Source organism: Nuphar pumila, chromosome 3, assembly GCF_984573655.1.
Source record: "Nuphar pumila chromosome 3, dmNupPumi1.hap1.1, whole genome shotgun sequence".
NCBI classification, from domain to species: Eukaryota; Viridiplantae; Streptophyta; class Magnoliopsida; order Nymphaeales; family Nymphaeaceae; genus Nuphar; species Nuphar pumila.
In genome coordinates this window covers 138,852,855-138,873,289 of record NC_143251.1, presented here as the reverse complement: position 1 = coordinate 138,873,289, position 20,435 = coordinate 138,852,855, and the positions used below count along the sequence as shown (strand labels likewise).

The window sequence follows — 20,435 nt, the reverse complement described above, 5'->3', positions numbered from 1 at the left end:
CCTTCAGGCCGTGGTTTTGATACTCAGCCATTTAAGCAAAAACCAAAAAAACAACAACTGATCAGCGTTGCCAAAAAAAACTTTCTCTGGGTTGCGTTACCTCTAGGAGTTAAGACTAACTTAACAATGCCACAACGACCCACGACAACTCAAAGACTGCTGATCGCCAGCACCACAACAACATTAACAACAACTCACGACACAACAGATCATATCAGATCTCAGCAACAACAATAACCGGCCTGCAATAAATCACCAACTGCGACAACATCGACGACCATACTTCACCCCAACGATATCAACTCGCTGCATCCAACTTGCCAAACCACGACGACCCATGCAAGAGGCCCTAAATCACCAACTGCAGCAGCATCGACACCACGACTTCGCCCCAACGATATCAACACGCTGCATACAACGTGGCAAACCACGACGACCCATCTTCAACAGACTATAGTTAAATTTTTTCTTCGACAAGGAGCAACAAGATCTGACTTCGGATCCAAGTCTGGTCACAGGATCATATTCATTTCATGAAAAAAAACAGACCAAGGATCTGAGGTCAGATCTGATTTATGTCCTCTTTTGTCCACGTCCACCAGAACCAGTCGATGAAACAACTTTGACTTGTCGACCAGATCGATTTCAGGCTGAAGACGAGGACACAGGAGACTCAGGCGTCCATAATCGAGAAGGGCTCTGAAACCATGTTGCGTGAAGATTAGTTTGATGCTGAAAAGAACGAGCATGAGGAGCAGTGCGTGAAGAGCAGTTTGACGCTGAAAAAGAAAATCCATTAACATTAGGTATAATCTCCTTTAAGTAGAGATTAACCAAAATACCTAAGTTCCAATAGAGACCTGAAAAAAATGCATAATAACAAACTACCCCTATCTATGTTTAAACTAACAAGAGTATAAAAGGCACATGCCTAATACTCTCAACAGTTGTCTATGACAACCACATCGCAACCTAAAAAAGAAGAGAAGTCATCTACTTCCACAAACGGAGCTCTTCAACCTCTTCTTAAAGGAGCCATTTTCGGAGCCATGTCTACCTTTTCTCCTCCAGGTAAAACTTCTTGGCTCTTAGACTCGGGTGCCTCATTTCATTTCTTCAAACATTTTTTCTCTTTTCAAATATTCAAAAAATACATTACTATATTTTGTTTCAACGACGGATGGCACTTCTCTTGAAATTGAAGGTATTGGGAACTTTGAAACACAAAATTTCTTTATCCACAAAAATAGATTTATACCAAAATTGAATTTAAATTTACTTTCTGTCTCTCAACTCTCGGACCATTGATGTGACATTAAATTCTCATCTAATAAATGCTTAATACAGGATCGCCAGTCCGGAAATGTGATTGGGAAAGACTCTAAGAAGGAAGATTTGTACTATGTGGACTCTATTTAAATACCTAAAAACACTTTTTGTAATGTTGCTCAACATAAAGATATAAATGTTTGGCACAAAAGACATGGACATCCCAACATCACCAAGTTATCCTATTTACATTTTGTCAAAAATCTTTGTAAAAATATTTTTTTTGTAATGATTGCATTCTTGAAAAAATGAGAAGTATGCCTTTTGAACAAAGATCTATGTTTACCACTAAACCTTTTGAAATTGTTCATTTGGATGTTTGGGGACCGACACCAGTTATATCAAAGGGAGGCTTTACATGTTATGTGATTTTTGTCGATGATTTCTCTCGATATTGTTGGATATATTTTCTTAAACATAAGCATGAAGTTTTTTCGTGTTTTAAATCATATCATATGATGATTAAAAATCAATTTAATAGCAATGTAAAAATATTTAGGACCGATTCCGGAGGTGAATACCTCTCTAATGAATTTAAGAGGTATCTTGAAGACTACAGTATTGTTCACCAAAGATCATGTCCTAGAACCCCGTAACAAAATGGATTGGCTGAAAGAAAACATAGACATATCATTGAAATCACTAGAACCTTACTTATATCCCAAAGCATTCCATTTTTTTTGGGCCGAGGCGACTCTTGCATCCGTATCTTATTAATCGTCTTCCATCCAAAAGTTTAAATAAAATTTCTCCTTTTGAAATGCTATATAAAAAAGAACCCGATTATAATATATTGAGAATTTTTGGATGTAAATGTTTTGTTCTTACGGACAAAAATGCTAAACTCTCACCAAAAGCCATTCTTTGTGCTTTTCTCAATTATTCCGAAACAAAAAAAGAGTTTCGATGTTATGATACTAAGAATGATAAATTATATGTCTCAAGGAATGCGACGTTTTTGAAAAATGATAGTGGTTTCGAAAAAAATGAACCGCATTTAGAAAATGTCGACTACTTTTTGACTTATTATCTAAAGATAATGATATTTCTAGTGATAATGAATTAACATATAATAGTGATAATGAATTGGATAATCCAAAAATACTAGAAGGACTCAAAGAACTAGCAAAATTCTCTCTAGAGTCGTATCCTTTGATTCATTCTCACCTAAATATCGAGCTTGCCTTAGTGCCATTCATTCATATTTTGAACCGAAAAACTTTGAAGAAGCCGAAAAGTGTGTCGAATGGAGAGAAGCCATGGAGAATGAACTCAAAGCCCTTAGGAAAGCTAACACATGAGAATTTCAAACCCTTCCTAATGGAAAGAAAACTATAGGATGTAGATAGGTATTCAAAGTCAAAACTAAGAGTGATGGATCTCTTGAAAGGTATAAAGCTCGCTTAGTAGCTAAAGGGTATAGTCGAGAGTATGAGATTGACTATGAAGAAACATTTGCTTGAGTAGCACGTATGGTCAGTGTCAGATACCTCATCACTATTGCTTCAATTCAAAAATGAAATATTTTTTCAAATGGACGTCAAAAATGCTTTTTTGAATGGATATCTTAATGAAGAAGTCTATATGGATGCTCCACCAGGTATGAAAATCCCTAAAAATAAAGTTCTCCGCCTTCGAAAAGCTCTTTATGGTTTGAAACAAGCTCCCAAGGCTTGGTACGATAAATTTAACAATGTAATGCTAGAAAATGGTTTTTTTTTCGTGTTATACTAACACTTCATTGTTTGTCAAGAAATCTGTTGCAGGAATTGTTATATTGCTATTATATGTTGATGACATGTTGATAACATGTGATGATACCAAAGGGATCAAGAGCATTAAATCCACATTGACAACAAAATTTGAAATGACAGACTTAGGATTTTTGACATATTTTTTGGGAATTGAGATTGCCTATTCTCACAGAGGCTATTTTTTTTATCTCAAACTAAACTTGCTTGTGAGATTATTGACAGATCGGGAATCACAGATGACAAGATCTATGAAACTTTTGAAATTGTGGATTCGAAAATGAAGATTGACGATGGGATTATGCTAGAAGATCCCACACCTTACATGCAATTGGTTGGATCATTAACATATCTCAGCATTACCATACCTGATATCTCTCATATAGTACATGTTGTCAGTCAGTTTCAACATGCTCCTACTACTGTACACATGAGCGTCATTCTCCGAATTGTCAGATACATAAAGAGAACCATAAATAAGGGGGTATTTCTGTCTTCTTCTTCTGAATTAAATTTAATTGCTTATACTGACTCTAATTGGGGAGGTGACTCAAATAACCGTCACTCCACCACTGGTTTTTGCATTTTTTTAGGAGAATCCTTAGTTTCATGGAGATGCAAGAAACAGTAGAAAATATCTCTTTCATCCATTGAAGCTGAATATAGAGCCATGACAACCACTACTATGAAAATTGTCTGGATTCGAAGATTACTAGAAGATATGAATGCACGAGTTCAAGGGCCCACAAAACTATGATGTGATAATAAAAGTGCAATCTACATGGCCAAAAATCACACATTTCATGAACGCACAAAGCATATTGAAATGGATTGCCACTATGTTCATGAAGAATATTTAAGAAAAGTTATAGATCTTTAACATCATAGTATCAACTGGCAAACTTCTTCATAAAGGCGATATGTTCTCCTAGATTCAACTTCCTTCTTGGCAAACTTTCGGTTATTTCACCCTAAGTTTGAGGGAGGGGGGGGGGTGTTAAATTGTAATATGGATTTTGTCTTCTTTGTGTATATATATATATATATATATAGAGAGAGAGAGATACATATATATTTCATATATATATGTATCTATCTAACTATATATATAAATATGTATAAATACCCAATAGGGGGTAAAATAGTCATTTTACACATTTTTTTAGAATACAACAACAACAACAACTACGCCTTCATCCCAAAACAATTGGGGTCGACGATATGAACCAAAAAAGAAAATCATTCTGGGTCTTCCATATGAATCCTTCTCCTCCAATCATTTCTATCCAATGCCATGTCCTCGGTGAGGTTCAAAGCATTCATATCCTTTCCTATCACCTCCATCCATGTCTTCCTAGGCCTACCTCGACCTCTTTTAACTAATATATTTTCCCATTTCTCTATCCTTCTAACTGGAGCATCATTAGGCCTTCGCCGAAATTGTCCAAACCACTGTAAACGATTCTCTCTCATCTTATTTTCAATGGGTGCAACACCTACCTTCTTACGTATCTCCTCGTTCTGAATCTTGTCTTTTATTGTATTTCCACACATCCATCTCAGCATACGCATCTCAACTACACTCATTTTTAAAATATGTTTGTAATTTTATATTTTCTTATTTTTTTGTTTTTTATTTTTTATTTTCCTCATATTAGACATGAGGGCCCCCACAACATACAAGTTTGGAGCCAGCCCCCCATGTCTCCAACATGTATAAATAGGGGCGACCCCCTTGTGATTTCTTTAAGGCTTCTCATAAAGCCCTTTGACATTCAATAAAGAAGTTCTTTAATTTTTCATGCCTTTGTGCATGTGTATCCGTGCCTTTGTGCACTTATGAGAGTTCTCCTTGTGCCTTTGTGCACACTTCTTGTCTCATGTATTGTGTTTTTACATACACACTCTCTTTATAGAGATTTTCATAGGTACTATGACTATGATACCATGTAAGGAAATATGTGAAAATACAAACAAGCGCCACTATGGGCTTGCAAGATTACAAAACACATACGGTGCACAAGCACAAGTCCGCTAAAAGGACAATACACAAGCTAATATTGGCAATGACAAAAACACAAAATATAACAAAATATAGGCTTTATTGCTCAACACATGCATTAATAAATACAAGAGGGGTTGAACCCCTATTTATACACACACAACCACCAAAGGAGTGGCCATTGGGAGCTCCTATAGAGTCATTGGGAGCTCCCAACGGACATAAATATGACCGTTGGAGACCCCCAATGACTTTGGGAGCAATGACCAAAGCACCCTTGGTTAATAGGGAAAAAGACCAAAAATAAAATAAAATAAAAAGATAGAAAACTGTGCCTAGAGGACAGATTCTATTACAAGAGAAAAGACCAAAATAGCCCTAACAATAACAGAAAGTAAAAAAAAGTCAAAAGATATACTATATATATACATATATTTTAACACACCTGGGTTGTTACCTTTTAATTGAAAGATGTTTTATCCTTTCAGGGAAAAGGAAAGAAGCTTTAAAATGCTGAGCCAAAATCATGCAAACTACAAGCAATTTGAAATCTAATGGTTGATAATAGAGTTGCCAGTCGTGGAAGGGGGAGCGGGAAGCGATACGGGAAGCGGAAGCGGGAAGCGAGGCACTTCTAAAATTTTAGGAAGCGAGAAACGCGGGACGACTTAGGAGCAAACTAGGAAGCGTCTCGGAAGCGACCTAGGAAGCGTCTCGAAAGCGACATAGGGAGCGAACCGGAAGCGACTTAAGAAGCGAAGAAGCGACATGATTCGAGTGAGAAGCGAAAGGGAAGCGAATAAGAAACGAAAGGGAAGCGAAAATGTAATTATATATTTTTATTTTATCAAAAAATAAGATTTATGTCATCATTGACAAAATAAAACATGTATATAGACAATTAATAATATAAGTTGTAATTATCTACCAAATGCATCATATTGCAACTGTCAAGCATTTAAAAAATCATACATCAAGAAAATATCATAATTCACATTCTTATTGCAACCATTTAATAAGTGCATGCAAACACTAAATAATGCATTAAGAAAACAAATAAATTTGATTAAAAAACGTACCTTTTTCAACGAAAGAATCAAATGACTTGTTATTTGATGTTGTAAATCTTGTCGTCCTTACAACATAGAAAATGAAAAATCAATAAACTCAAAGATTACATAGAGATATGGTTAAATTTTTAAGCTATAAATTTCTAAATTGTTAATTATAAGCTACAAAGTTCTAAACTCTAAACTTAAAATTAACATAATCCACTACTTCACTTCATCATGCAAGATTCAAAATAAAAGTATACCAAAAAAAGATTACAAGACCATGACAAAAAAGTAACATAAAAGTTTTTAAGTTGGACTATTCCAACTACATCATAAAATTTTTTTTTAATAATTCAAGAGTTCATTAATCTGTCATCTTTCTCTTCTCCTTCAAGTCAGCAATAGATCGTGAACTTTCTGCATCATCACGTGCTTCTTGTCCTCCATGACCATGTCTTGTGCTCCTTTCTTCATTTCCTATAATGAATACGTTAAAAAATTAAAATGTTCAAAAACTATAATTTAAAATATAAAAAACACAATATCAACATACCTTGCCTAGGTTTCTGGCTAAAGAAACGATCAATCCGACCATGAGGAACTGATGGTCGCTCTTGGATATCTGCAGTTCTACTAGTTCTGTTGGATTGATTTGTATCCTCTTCAACTTCATTTGTACGTATGATTATTGGAGGTAATAGAGCTCTTGGTTGTGCATCTTTATATTTGGATTTGAAAATAGTGCTTGATTGTTGTGCACTATCATCCAAATCTCTCCAACGCATGTCCTCTAATCTCAACGTATTTTCTTCTACAATAGGAAGTTCTGGATTGATATCTCATTTTCGACTAGGTCCTTCTTTGTAGCGATTGTTGCACATTTTTATAACAAGAATATAAAATATGAATGGTAATAAATAATCAATTATAGAAAAAGAGAAAAAAAATACCAAAACAAAAGTACAACATGATTTAATCATAATTGTCAATCAATCGAAGATTGAAATGAATATACACCAATGTATCAACACGATCTTCATTGGGCCTATTTCTTTTAACATTGTGAATATAACTATAGGTGCTCCACACTCTTTCTGCAGAAGATGTGCTAATAGGTTGAGATAAAACTTTAATGGCTAATGCTCTCAACTCAGGTGCATCACCACCATAAAAACGCCACCAATTAAGCATCGACATTGTAGGATTCAATGCATCTATTCTTGCTGCATTTCGGCTAAATCTTTCACTTCTTGATGCAAAAGCCACAAATTGTGACCTATAGTGTAGAGAGCTCTTCATTTCCAGCAGATATCACTTCAAGCGCGAGCATTGCACCATCTAAGATATCATTATCCTTTTCTGCAAAAAAAAAATGTTTAGTAACTATAACAAGAAAGTGCAAATGAAATAAAAAAATAATTAAATCATTAAACTTTAAAATTTATTAAATAGATAGAATAAAATGTTTACCTGGAGAAACTTGTTTGACTCCTCCTGCTGCTGGGATCTTGAGATACTCTGACTCGTAATATTTTGGAGTAAGCATGTGGGCTAGACTGTGGAGAGGCACATTCATTCTATCCCATCTATTTGAGACAATCTTATGAATCTTTTTATACAAATCTGGTTGTCCTTTTAGATTGTCTTTGATTTCTCCCAACATGTTGTCCATGCCTTCATACACTTCACCAATTATAGGGCCTTCCTGATCACAAAAATTTAATCATCTTATATATGAGTTTTGTAATCAATAATGCTAAACGTACAGAATTCCAATATTCTTCGTTAAGAATAGTTGTTTATGTTGTAACTCTTTTTTTCATAGTTTCATCCGTGCATGACTGCTTCCACTCGTTCCATCTATCTGAAATTACTGTGAGCCTCAAGCTCTCCCTCACATCAAGCAAGCGTTTCAAAGTAGTATAATGTGAAGCAAACATTGTTTTTGCAATCTTTATTAACTCTAATTTTTCATTGCTTCTAAAGATTGCTAGTGCCTTTGAATGATTTGTAATATACTTCACAATTTCTTTACTTTGCAAATATGTTTCTTCCAACCAATGAAACTCATGTGCCAAATTCTTAAAGATTAAATTAAGTATGTGCACAACACAAGGTGATCAAAACATATACTTATACGTTTGTTTTAATTCTTCACATGCTAACTTGCAATTTGCTGCATTGTCTGTAATCACTTGCACTACATTAGAAGGCCCCACAAGTCTAAATTCCGTCTTCAAAAACTTGGCAATGTTTGCAGTTGACTGTTGCACATTAGAAAAATCGCTTGCATATAAGAACATCGAGCAAAAACAGTTTGAGGCAATTATATTTATCAAGTGTTTGTTCTTGATATTTGTCCAACCGTCTGAGACAATGGAAACTCCAAACTCAAATTTTTCTCGAAATTCATTTAACTCTCTGTGAACACACTCTTTCTCACTGTCAAGTAACGTTGTTCGCGCTTTTTCATATGATGGGGGTTTATATCCAGGCACTTTACTAGCTGCAGATATCATCTCTTCCCAATATGGTGATCGAAACACATTAAAAGGTATGTCATTTGCACACAAAAATCTGATAATTTTGTGATCTACATCATCTCTCTCTACCTTTTTAAAGGTATCACGAATATCAACTGTTTTTCGGCTTCCACTAGATGATGTAGTCATAATAATAGGCTTCTTCGGATTATTAATTCTTGATCTCCTCAACTCAAATGCACTTGATGAAACCTCCACTCGGCGAACTTGCCTCTTAATTTTTTTTGCCAATTCTGCATTTTTTGCAACTACAGGACAAAAGGCAATCCCAACACTTTGTCCCTTTGGAGATCCCATAAGATGTGCAAAAACTCGAGTAGATGACTCATGATAAATATTTTTGCAGTGCCTGCACATAAAAACCTGTGTTCCACCTTGCTTTCCTTGCCCACTATTCTTTTGTTTCAAAACATGGCGCCATAGCACTGTTGTTTTATGCATGCTAGGTGGTTCATCATCTTGGTCATCTTCAGAATAGTAGTCATCCAAGTCATATTCTTCTTCATCTTCCTTATCAAAACAATTTTCATTTCTATCCTCAAACTGATATGGACAATCAGAAGACCTCTTGCCCTTTCTTGCATTGTCCTTCCCAACACCACTAGACGATTCATGCTTCAAATTGTACAAAGAATCATCATCATAATTATCGTGATCATAGCTTTTATTAATGAAGCAAAGAACATGCAAATATACCTGCATCATAAAAGTATATGAATCAACCTAAAACACTTTAAAATTTTAAATAAGCATCATTCATAAAGATGAAAGATCTATCTATAATATATTATGATGAAGCAGACAAAAATAAAAAAAGAAAAAGAGAAAAAGAGAAAAAGAAAGGAAGTTCTTTCAAAAGATTGCATTTATGAAAAATTGTTAAACAAAGACAACATCACAATAAAGAAAGACAAAATTCAAATTGACACTGAATGAGAATTGGGTGAGGTAAATGTAATCTGAGTCAAAAATATGCATTTCAGATTCTCAACTCTCAAGTCTCAATAGATTAAGACCATTAAAACATATATGGTTGTCTTTATATTGAGACAAGTTCACAAGGACAACTGAATGACAATAAAAAAGAATGTAGATAACAAAAGAGCTCGATTATGCAGCACATCAAATACCAATTCTTACTACCCATGGACAAGTTACCTTCAACATAAAACTTGTAGTAATTAATTTGAAGTCATTTTTTATTCTAAACACAGAAAGTGAAAACTCAAATGGCTCAACAAATACATTTTTGTTCATCTTGAAATCCAGACACACTAAAAAACTAAGTAGTGGTCGTCATTTAGAGTGAATAACTCCATGTAATAGGGAAAGAATTCAACTTTTGAAATTTCAAGAGTCAAAAGAATTATGCTTCACCACATGGAATCAGCCTAAAACAAAAAACAAACTATTATTAACAGCAAAGGATGCAGAGTGAAGAACACAAATCAATGAAATCATTACTCTCATAATTTATCAATTACTAAAACAAAAAAATAAACATCATTTGGAGTCTGGACCCAACCCAACCCAACCCACTATGCCTCTTAAATACCTAGTTTGGGTTGAATCCATAAGAATCCAACCCAAACCAAAAGCCTCCACCAAACCATCCTCTCACCTATTCGGTTTGGGTTGGACCCATAAGGATCCAACCCCAAACCACTCTAACCCCCATTTATAACCAATCTCAGTTGGTTGGATCCAAGTTCCAACCCATACAATAAGGCACCCACCACCATCTATAACCCCCACTCTCTATGTTTTTTTTTACCCTTTCTCTTTGCTTTCTTCTTCTCCCTCTCTCACCCTCTTGGTTCACCCACCTCGGCGCGCATGCCTCACACACCACCATCTCAACCTCTAGTGAGCCCCAACCCATCGTTGGTCATAGGCGGAGCGGGGGGGGGGGGGGGGGTTGCAGAACTGGGCTGTAGCCCAGTCCTGCCTCCCGGTCCAGTTAAAAAAAAAATTAAAAGCTCAATCCTAGCCCAGCTCCGATTCCATATGAAATAGATTTTTATCCATTTTTGTAGCCCAGCCCTGACTGCAGCAAATAGTTTGATTTGTCCATATGAAATAGATTTTTATTAATAATTGTAGCCATTTTTTATTTTATCTCAAAAAAAAATGGGGACACTGCCCCTGAACCCCTCTATCACACCAATTTTTTTTTGCTACACCCCTATTTGCCCCCCCCCGCCTCACATGAATCCTAGCTACGCCACTGCCGGTGGTGCTCCCTGTTGGAGCCTCCTCCCCCAACCTTCTCCCTCTTTGTGTGTCTCTGTCGAGCCACACACACACATGCCCAAGCCACTTGCCATGCACAGGTGGTCAGACAGAGGTCCTCTCCCTAGGGCTCGCAGCTGGCAGAACCCAACCGCCATCAACTCCTCACGAGCCCTTTGCATCTTTGTGGCCGGAGGTCACCCTACGCCCATTGTGCCCTTGCTTCGTGTGGGGACTGGTCGAGCCCTCCAACCCAAGTTACCAACCCTTGCTTCTTGCCGTCCCCTTTTCACCAAGGACCTAGCAAATCCAAATTCGAGATAGAGAGAGGGGGTAAGAGAAGATAGCGTACCTGAAGGTCCTGAACATCTTCATCGTCGGAAGTCGGTGGAGGTCGTCGAAAACTCGAGAGAGAGAGAGAGAGAGAGAGAGAGAGAGAGAGAGAGAGAGAGAGAGAGAGAGAGAGAGAGAGAGAGACGTGAAAAACAAAACCCTAAGCCCCTTTTGATTTTAATTTTTCACGGGTTTTGTAAAATACCCATTTTATCCTCAGTAAAAAAACATATTCATGTGTAAATTTTTTTTAAGGGCAAATTCGACCTTTCCACAATAGCGTCTCCCTTTAAAGGGGTACGCGTACCCCTTTAAAGAGGTACGTGTCTCCCATTAAAGAGGTACGCGTCTCCCTTTATCGGGGTACGCATCCCCCTTTAAAGGGCTACGCGTACCCCTTTAAAGAGGTACGTGCTTCCCTTTAAAAGGGGATGTGCTTCCCTTTAAAGGGGGGCGCGCTTCCTCAATTGAACCTGCGCTTCCCCTCGCGTTTCGGAAGCGCCGCGTTTCGCGCTTCCGAAGCGCGTCCCGGGGAAGCGCGCTTCCTCTATTCTATAGGCATTTTTGGTAACTCTGGTTGATAACAAAGAGCTGATGAAGTACTTTGAAATTTATACATGGCTCCAATTGCAATAGTCCAATGACTAGCCCTGTTAATTCTAGGTGTAAACTTGGGGCATGGCATGCCTTCTCATAAAAGTTCTTAGAGAATGTCATCCTTCAGGCATATAAACTTGTCTTTCCTGTGAATTGCTGTGCAACCATGCTATATATCAGTTGTCAGTTCTTACCATTTAAAATTTCATTCATGTTTTGCATTATCAATCAGCCCATGTACATTGCAAAAGGCTAGTAACTTGTTTAGAAATTATGTAGGCAGCAACCTGTGATTCATCACTTTGAAAACTCAGGTCTACAAAGTTATTTGCTAGGACTTGTTTGTGTTGCATGTTCCAGCTCTTTTTCGGTACTTTATCAATTAGATAAGAACTATCCTGGATTCTTTTCTGTATGATGAATTGTTTATATTGGAGACCTTTGCCTACAGGTACTTGTCGGCTTTGATATCACAGTCCTTTTTGGACATTGGATCAGTGTCGCGGATACTCGACGGACTCATGAAACTGTGTTTGCAGTTCTGCTGGTGCATTGAGCGGCATGAAAGTTGTCCAAATGTGTTGGAACTGGAACACATTACTGAGGTACTTCTAAGATTCATAGATATCTTATTTTAAAATAAAGTTCATATTCATCTAGTTAGTGGCTGTGAAGTTTGTATGCATCTAGTCAGTGGCTGTGGATTTACATGGATTATCTTTCTTGAACATCTTGACCAAATGATCTCTTTTTACATCAGAAAAATTAGGGGAGAATGACTGACACTAATGATTTTATGCTATAGTTAATTTTTCCATGACAAATCCACCAAATTTTTTACAGTAGAATTGTGCAAGTTAGCATTTGGCTTCAAAACAGAGGAGAGGGAGGGATGGGGGAGAGTTTAATTCCTGATGGGACATATATGAAAGACCTAAGTACCGGTTACTGTGGATGTTTAGTGCCTCTATTTTCCAATCTCAAAGTTAAACTAAAGTATGATCTGTTATTCCTCAAAAAAAATATAAACCTAAAATTTGATCCGTTGTATAGACTCAACAAGTTCATGCTAATGCTGTTGTCAACGATCTGCTGCTTGTCATCTTAAGCTGGCATAGTCTTGTATGGGTGCATTTATAAGTTCAGAAGTTACATGTAAGTGAGGCCTAAGTACTTGCGTGTGTTGGAGACGTATAGGCTTAAAAATATATGGGCATTGAGATATACATGCCGACACATGCATAAACATGAGTAAGGCAAGTTTCAATACTTAATTACAGAGAGTGATTCAAGCTAGTGCATGCGTTTAAAGGTCAATAAATATTAGTGTTTTTTTTCTGTAATTCTTGTTGATGGTTCAAATTAAACTGTGAAGAAACAGTGAACATTGAGGTCATCAAGATGCTTGCTCTTTTAGACAAATTTAACATTATTAACCATGTGAATGTGTTCAGGTCCAAGAAAAGAATGCATATAATTATTTGCAAATGCGACTTGTAATTTTAAGTATGGGTTTCTGTTTTAGTGTTTCGAAGTGTTGGACATGATAATGGTTGGCTAATAGGAATTTTTCAGGTAAAATAGCTTGAGGGCGTGTCTGTTTCCTATTTTTACCTGTATGTCCCGGATATAAGATTTTTGTTTTTGCTGTTGCTGGAAGTCTTAGGATATATGCATTAAATTATATAGAATGTCTAATCGTCATTTACCATTTGAAGCTGCAGTCACTTGTTTTAGTTACAGTCCTGATTAGGAAGATGCTTGTGCAATTATTTATTTTTCTGTTATCCTAAAACATCTTTAGGAATTCAACAAGAAATCAAATTCTTTGTATACCATACTTCGGAGTAGCAAGATCGCAGGTAGCCAGAGAGCTCCATTTCTTCGTCAGTTCCTACTTCGCTTGAATTTCAATTCATTTTTTGAGGTAATCTCCATTACACTGTTGTGAATGATTCTCGCTCATTCAGCGTGTTTTGTTTGAACTGAATATGCTCTTTGCTCCAATAGGCAACTGCTAGAGGCGTGCTGAATGTTGTCAGGTCTAGGCCTCCTCTTCCTGCCTTGCATCAGTAAGGTATTTTCTTCTTGTAGTCCATTGCCGCTTGAATCTTTTGATTATGATGGTTTTTTCACCTTTTATTTTGGTTTAATCCTCCCCAGTGCAAGCCTTTTGATTTCCTATATTTATTAGTAATGTGGTTGAGCGTGAACAAGCATAAAATTGTAACTGTGTGAGGCTTGCAATTAGCGTAATGTAGTTAAATTTGAGTGGGCAGAAGCGTACATTAGGAAGTGTAATTTTTTTCAAACCAATCAATAGACTCAAATCACTTGTCATGTAATCTGTGGACTGCTAGTTTGTTTGAAGGGTTTCTTTGTTGCTGGTTTCTTTAAGCTGCTCACCCCCTACATGATTTTTTTAAGCATTGCCTTCATCTCCAATGCTGCTGGAAATGTCTATAAAATGAAATGCTGATTGCTAAATGCAATCCTGTAAGAATGTCATTATGTTTGTTTTGCAAACTAAAAAGCGTTGAAATCATTTGTACCATGACGAGATCTGGATCCAGTGTGTTTTTTTAGTCCAAATAGAATGGATTGTATTTTATCTGATATTCTACTGTGTGCTACCCTGTTTATTTGGATTTGGTAAGCCAAGGCCATATCCTATTATAATTGGACGCAGATATGGTTTTGATTTTTTGCTACCTAATCCAACTGATATCCAGATATGATGGATATCGGAATCTAATTGCATTAATAAAACCTGATTTGTTATGGGCGTTTCACCATCGGAGTTCAAATCCGTTTAGCCAATTTCCTATTAGTTGGGTTGGTATTGGCCACATCCGAACCATTTGCATCCCCAAGTGCAAATCAATTTTGGCTATTAGTTCTGGTTTATATTTTGAATTTATGGACTTCCATTGACCTGAATGAAATTAAAATTTTTTTTTTTTGAAAGACCAGCTGGGGTTAGTCTGACCACACCAGCTATTATTCAACGTACCACTGGGTTTTGAACCTGCAACGTCCCACCACAAGGAGACCTGCACTAACAGCTCCTACCATCCACGCGAGCCCCGTTGGTTACCTTAATGAAATTAGTTGTTATCCCTATGCTTCACCAGTGAAATTTGTACCTTTTGCAATTCACATATGGATATTAGGGGTGTAAACTGCCTGAATCAAACTCTATAGGGTCCGGGTATGGTGATAAATAACCAGACTTGGGTTCTGACCTGAAGGTTGGATTAATACATTAACCTGGGTATAGCTTGTGAAATTTTATACCAGATCCGAGCTTGACCCAAGTCTCGAGTAAGACCTGCAAATTTTTAATGTGAAAATGATAACAAATATTGTTTTACTGGCTATGACCGGGGTCTGGTTCATGCGGTATGGTTTCTTTTATCGTGGGTTTCATTAGACTCGGGTCTGGACCTAATACCATACCTGAAAATGAAGGCCAAGTCTGGTTTCACCTGGGTTTGAACCAAACTCGACCCATTGATTTGATACCCCTGATGGGAATATCAACGGTATGGGTTTGGGTTGGATGTCCAACAAACGTGACCCAAATCTGGTTAATGTTGTATGCGTAAGTATAAAGATTCATATTGACATAATTTTTACTATCCGCAGTCCTAAAATGGTAATTAAATAATGCCAAGTACGGCTCATTATGATAATCGTATCTTTCTTGGCGATTCTTTTATTGTCCAAGGCATTAATTTACTTGCTAAAACGTGGTGTTGGACTTGATAAACAAATATGTCCTTGTTCCAGACTGTGGTCCCTTGCAGGCAAGAAGATATGATTGTACAAAAATGTGCGACTGACCCAAGTTCTTGGTTAAGTTTTCATTTCCAACATTAATACTGAATCTACATTTGATTGTTTATGATCTAGTAATGCTTATGTTCAGACCCGAGGGGATAGCCTAGTTGGAACGGTCCTAGGCTGTTAGATGGGCAGTCGGGGTTCGATTCCTGTGGGTGTTATTCCCCTTGTGTAAGCCAAATCTAGTGGCTCCCTGGGGTGCGCCCGGGTTTACACCCCTACTGGGATGGTTTTAGAGCTCCTATATGAAACAAAGTAATGCTTATGTTCCACCTGAATCTTATACGTCCATGTTCCCACTCACCCAATTGCTACACGTTTATCACCAGTCTTAGGACCTATAAGGACAGAAGCATTGATGCTTGTTTGGTTAGGCCATTTATTTCATTCAAGTTGCAGGATTTCATGACAAAACCAATGACGAGCCCTCCAAACCTCACTTAGGTTTGAAAACAGGTAGGATCTGATGTGAACCATGGTGACCTTAATCCAGATCCAATTTTGGGCGAAGCTCCAAGGCCAGATCAAATAAGGATCTAGATAATTTAGGCCAGATCTGGTTGGGTCTTGGCACTGAAGGATGCCAATGTCACCTCTTTTTTCTGAGGGTGTTTTCATCACTTCGTTTAGTTGAACATCCTAATGTTAATATGTCTTTTATATTAATGTGAGTGGTGAGTGGTGGTGGTGCTCAACTAATTGAAATGAATAAAACACCTTGAAAAGAAATGACATTTTTTAGAAATATGTGTTTACCTTTAAGGTCTAAAAAGTTTTTTTTTATGACGAGGAACCCTTGTCGAAGCGAGTAAAACCCTGGGTGGACATGGCCGTGAGGAAAGCCCCACGACCACCCTGCCTTACATGCCCTACATCTAAAAAAGCTTTAAGGTCTAAAAAGTTGCTTTTACCTTTCAAATTCAAAATATTAATGTGTATTTTGTCGTTCTTTACAAAATGATTTTTTGTTATTAATTTTTCTCAAAAAATAATGTGTTTAAGAAAGTTATTTCTATTTAAAATATTTTAGTCATTTCAATTAGTTGAACAGTATTAACATTAAATAAAAATTAGATAAACACTATGTATATGCAAGTGCGACTGTGTAGAGAGACAGAGAGAGAGAGAGAGAGAGAGAGAGAGTACCAAGGTCTGACTCACAAGGTCTTCCCTCATCTGGTTATGAGTTCGAAACCTCCAAGTGCACGTCCCTCACCACAAGTTCAGATCTGGATGTACTTATTGGTGGACAAGAGGACAGAACCACCACACTCGCGACTCATGAGCTCGCAAGTGAGTGTGGTGGTCTTAATCATCCATAAACAAATTTCCCAGGGTCTGCGAATTTCCTAGGAAATGAAAAAGGTAACAGGTTTTAGAATCTAATATGGAGTGTGTACCATGAAAACCCACGGGCCTATTTGTACGAAACGTCAAAACCTGGTTTTAGGGGACCCAAGTGTCCACGTCCAGACGGTGGGACTGCATTTGAGCAGCAATAAAGGTAAAATTCCATTTAGGGGCCAAACTTTTGCCCTTAATTGCAAATATGTGCCTCACGTTCTGAAATTCGAAATATAGGCTTCTATTTTTCTGAAAACTGTTAAATAAAGGACCTGCAGTTATTAGTGTCCTGTTAAACTACAAGTGAAATTACAATAATAACTTTCATCATTAAGAGTTCAAACTATTTTTTCATGAGAATGAATGAATATTTTCCAAAAAGGAACCACATTTTTTTTAAGATGATAGGTGTTGACCTGGGGTTTTAGCCTATATTTGAAATTTCAGAAAAGTTAAGCCTACATTTGGAATTAAGGGCAAAACGTTGGCCTATAAATGCATTTTTTTTCCAACAATAAAACACAGCCAAACATAATAATTAGGCAAGATACCACGACAGAATGGTGGGCACCCACACCCTGCCAATCATTTCAAATCCTCTAGAGGTACAGAAAAGACAAAAAAAGCCAACAGGCTGGAAGATTTTGTTTTTTCAAAGGCAAACTGGGGTTAGGCAGACCCTACCAGATTCATTAATTCCATGGGTAAATCAAAATACAAAAGGATATATACCATCTTCTTGTCAGGAGCCAATCCAGGGTGATCCTTTCATGATTTATGGAACATCCCTCCCCCCCCCCCCCCTAGCAAGTTGCAGTGTAATTAGAATTATACTTGGATTTCTGTACAGAAAATCTACTAAATCTATACAAAAAATGGTATCACCTATGGTCATTAGATCTTCCTTCCAAAAAAATTTCTAGTTCTGATTACCATATCAGCTCTCCCCAATTCCTTGATGATTTGGGTCCAGCTGATCCAGGATGATAGTCCAGGCACACCATTCCTTTTCCTTGATGTCTCTGTTTAAAGAAAAACTCTGTCAGTAAATATTGGTCTGAGTGATTCCAGATTATGAATCGAAAATGACAGCTAAAGTGAAAAATTTTAGGGGTTACCCATCTGTCATATTAACCAGTATAAAGATGAAAGGTCAAGTTACCACAGCCCAATGGCATTTTCTCCTTCATTTTTACATATACAGTATGACCATGGTAAAAGTACTTTGTTTAATTTGAAAATGAGTCATATGACAAGGCATCAATCACACCAGGTCCCGCCATTGAATTTGGGTTTGTCCTTATTAAATGTAAAAAAAGACTGCATCAGTTTTTTTTTCCTTTGATGATGAAGGAACCCTCGTCGAGAACCAGGTCACTTAATGGGCCCACCCCCCCGCGAGATAAAACTCCGGGTTGAGGGCAGGACCACCCAAAATTACATCAGTTTGATAAGAGATCAGAGATCCTAGTGCTAACTGAAAAGTATGACTAATTTTGTGGAAGCCAATGAAAAGTTTTACACTAGTTTTAATGGAAATTGGATAGCCCAGTGAAAAGTTTTAACTGTAATTTTATGGAAGCCAAATGGGTCTCCCTAAAACTGTTTACACCATTCATTGCTCTTTACACCCTTGTACCCATCGAATTTATTCAGTACCCATTATGGTCCCTGCAATTGTGATACGAAATGAATTGTGACACCACCATTTCTATCAGGAGTGAATGAATCACATTAAAGAGTGAAGGGATTGGTGTGGATGACAAATAGACTATTAAAGAAAGGATCCTTGTTGATTACTATTGTCTGATATTTTATATTGCATTCTGTGCCATTTTTTATTTATAACACATTGTTAGAATATATAGTTTTTTTTTTTTTACCTTTTGTTTATAAATGGATTTCAAATAGAGTTCCTACGTGGGATTTGAACATGGGAATCTAGGTTGACACATTCAGCAATAATTGCAGGCATACCTGCTGAGTGCCGGTTAAGGGGTAGATGTCATTTTAGGAGTGTCCAGGTTTCTTGAGCAACTTTTTTTTTTTAACCCTGGAGTGGCATCTGTGGAGAACCAAGGAGAAACCTGTTTAGTGGGTAGGGGTGGGCAACGGGTGTTACAACTCTAATTTTGAAAGATAGTGTGGATCCGAGCTTAAGGATCCACATGCCTTTTTTTCCGGCATTAAAGGCCTAGGTGAAACCCAAGTTGAACAACCGACATGACTTTGTTAATGGTTGACAAGTTAAGAGCAAGATAAGTCAAGCTCATAAGATATGACAATTAAGAAGTGGGGCTCACTTAGAAGAAAGTGTGATGCTAGAGAGTCCTATGAAACACTCCTTAAGTTAATTAACATTAATTAAGTTTGATTAATTATGAAAATCTTTTATTAGGTTTGTTCTTGTGAGAAGTCTTTAGCTAAATAGGAGTCATAATTTATTTGATTTTTTGACTTTTATAAGTAAATGAGGTTTTACATAAATAGGATGCTACCCAAGCTCTACCTATACAAAGAGGTCTTAGGAAGTCATATTAAGCATTAAATAATATTGAAGTTTCTCCAAAGTCTAGTCTTTCTCTCTTTTCTCCTTCTTTTCCTCTGGCGCCCCTACCATTTAACATCCTCTTTTCTCTCCTCCTTCTTGGATGAACCTGCCTCTTTGATGTCTTCCTCTCTTTGATCTCACCTGGCACTTTGTGTGTGGTGGTGGATTTGGCTTGAGCAAGAGCCCAAGCCCTTCATGCAATTCTTTTAGAGACTCAAGAAGGCTATACAGCAAGAAAAAGTTGTTCTAAAGCTTCTATTATTGTGGTTTTGCTATATTGCCTTCTTTAAAGCCTATTCAAGTACTTAACCCTTTAAACCTCTGATATTAATATCTTAGATCTATAACCAGACCTTAGATTGTATTATCTTATTTTTCTTAGCCTTAGGACCAAAACCACATCTAATCTGAAAAACCTTGTTTTCACCATGTGAGTATATTAGCCACCGAACAACCTATTTTATTGTTTCCTAACCTCCAGTAGTCTATCCTAACCTTGATACACATTTTTAGGTATCCAGCAAACCCTTGGTTCAGTTTTATACCAGATCTGAATCGAAACCCTTCTCTGATTAGCCTCCGAAGCTATTTTAGCCTATTTGATTTTTTTTGTTTCTTTAGTTCTTTTTCCAAAACCACTTAAAACCTACACCACAGTTACTCATAGACTTCTACGCCATCGTGTCCAACGAGGGGTCTGCATCCCAAACATGTCCAACCCAGTCTTAGAGGGCTAAGAACTAAATGCACGATCTTCTCGCTTCCATCGAGCTCAGACTAGATTACCTGTTTCTTGTTAGCTCGTTGCTCCCTTATGGTCCAAGCTTTGAATTGATTCAACTGGATCTTGAG

The 20,435-nt window shown here is 37.1% G+C and overlaps 1 protein-coding gene across 2 annotated transcripts in view; it reads left to right on the top strand.

The window, feature by feature from the left end:
- Positions 1-14,234, top strand: part of GCP4 (GAMMA-TUBULIN COMPLEX PROTEIN 4) — an 80,089-nt gene extending 65,855 nt beyond the window's left edge. For both annotated transcript variants that reach the window (XM_090002034.1, XM_090002033.1), the window contains exons 14-16: positions 12,294-12,447; positions 13,647-13,769; positions 13,853-14,234. In XM_090002034.1, coding sequence (XP_089858160.1) covers positions 12,294-12,447; positions 13,647-13,769; positions 13,853-13,918 — 343 coding nt within the window. In that variant the 3' untranslated portion in view covers positions 13,919-14,234. The remainder of the gene's footprint in view (positions 1-12,293; positions 12,448-13,646; positions 13,770-13,852) is intronic.
- The last annotated feature ends 6,201 nt before the right edge of the window (positions 14,235-20,435 follow it).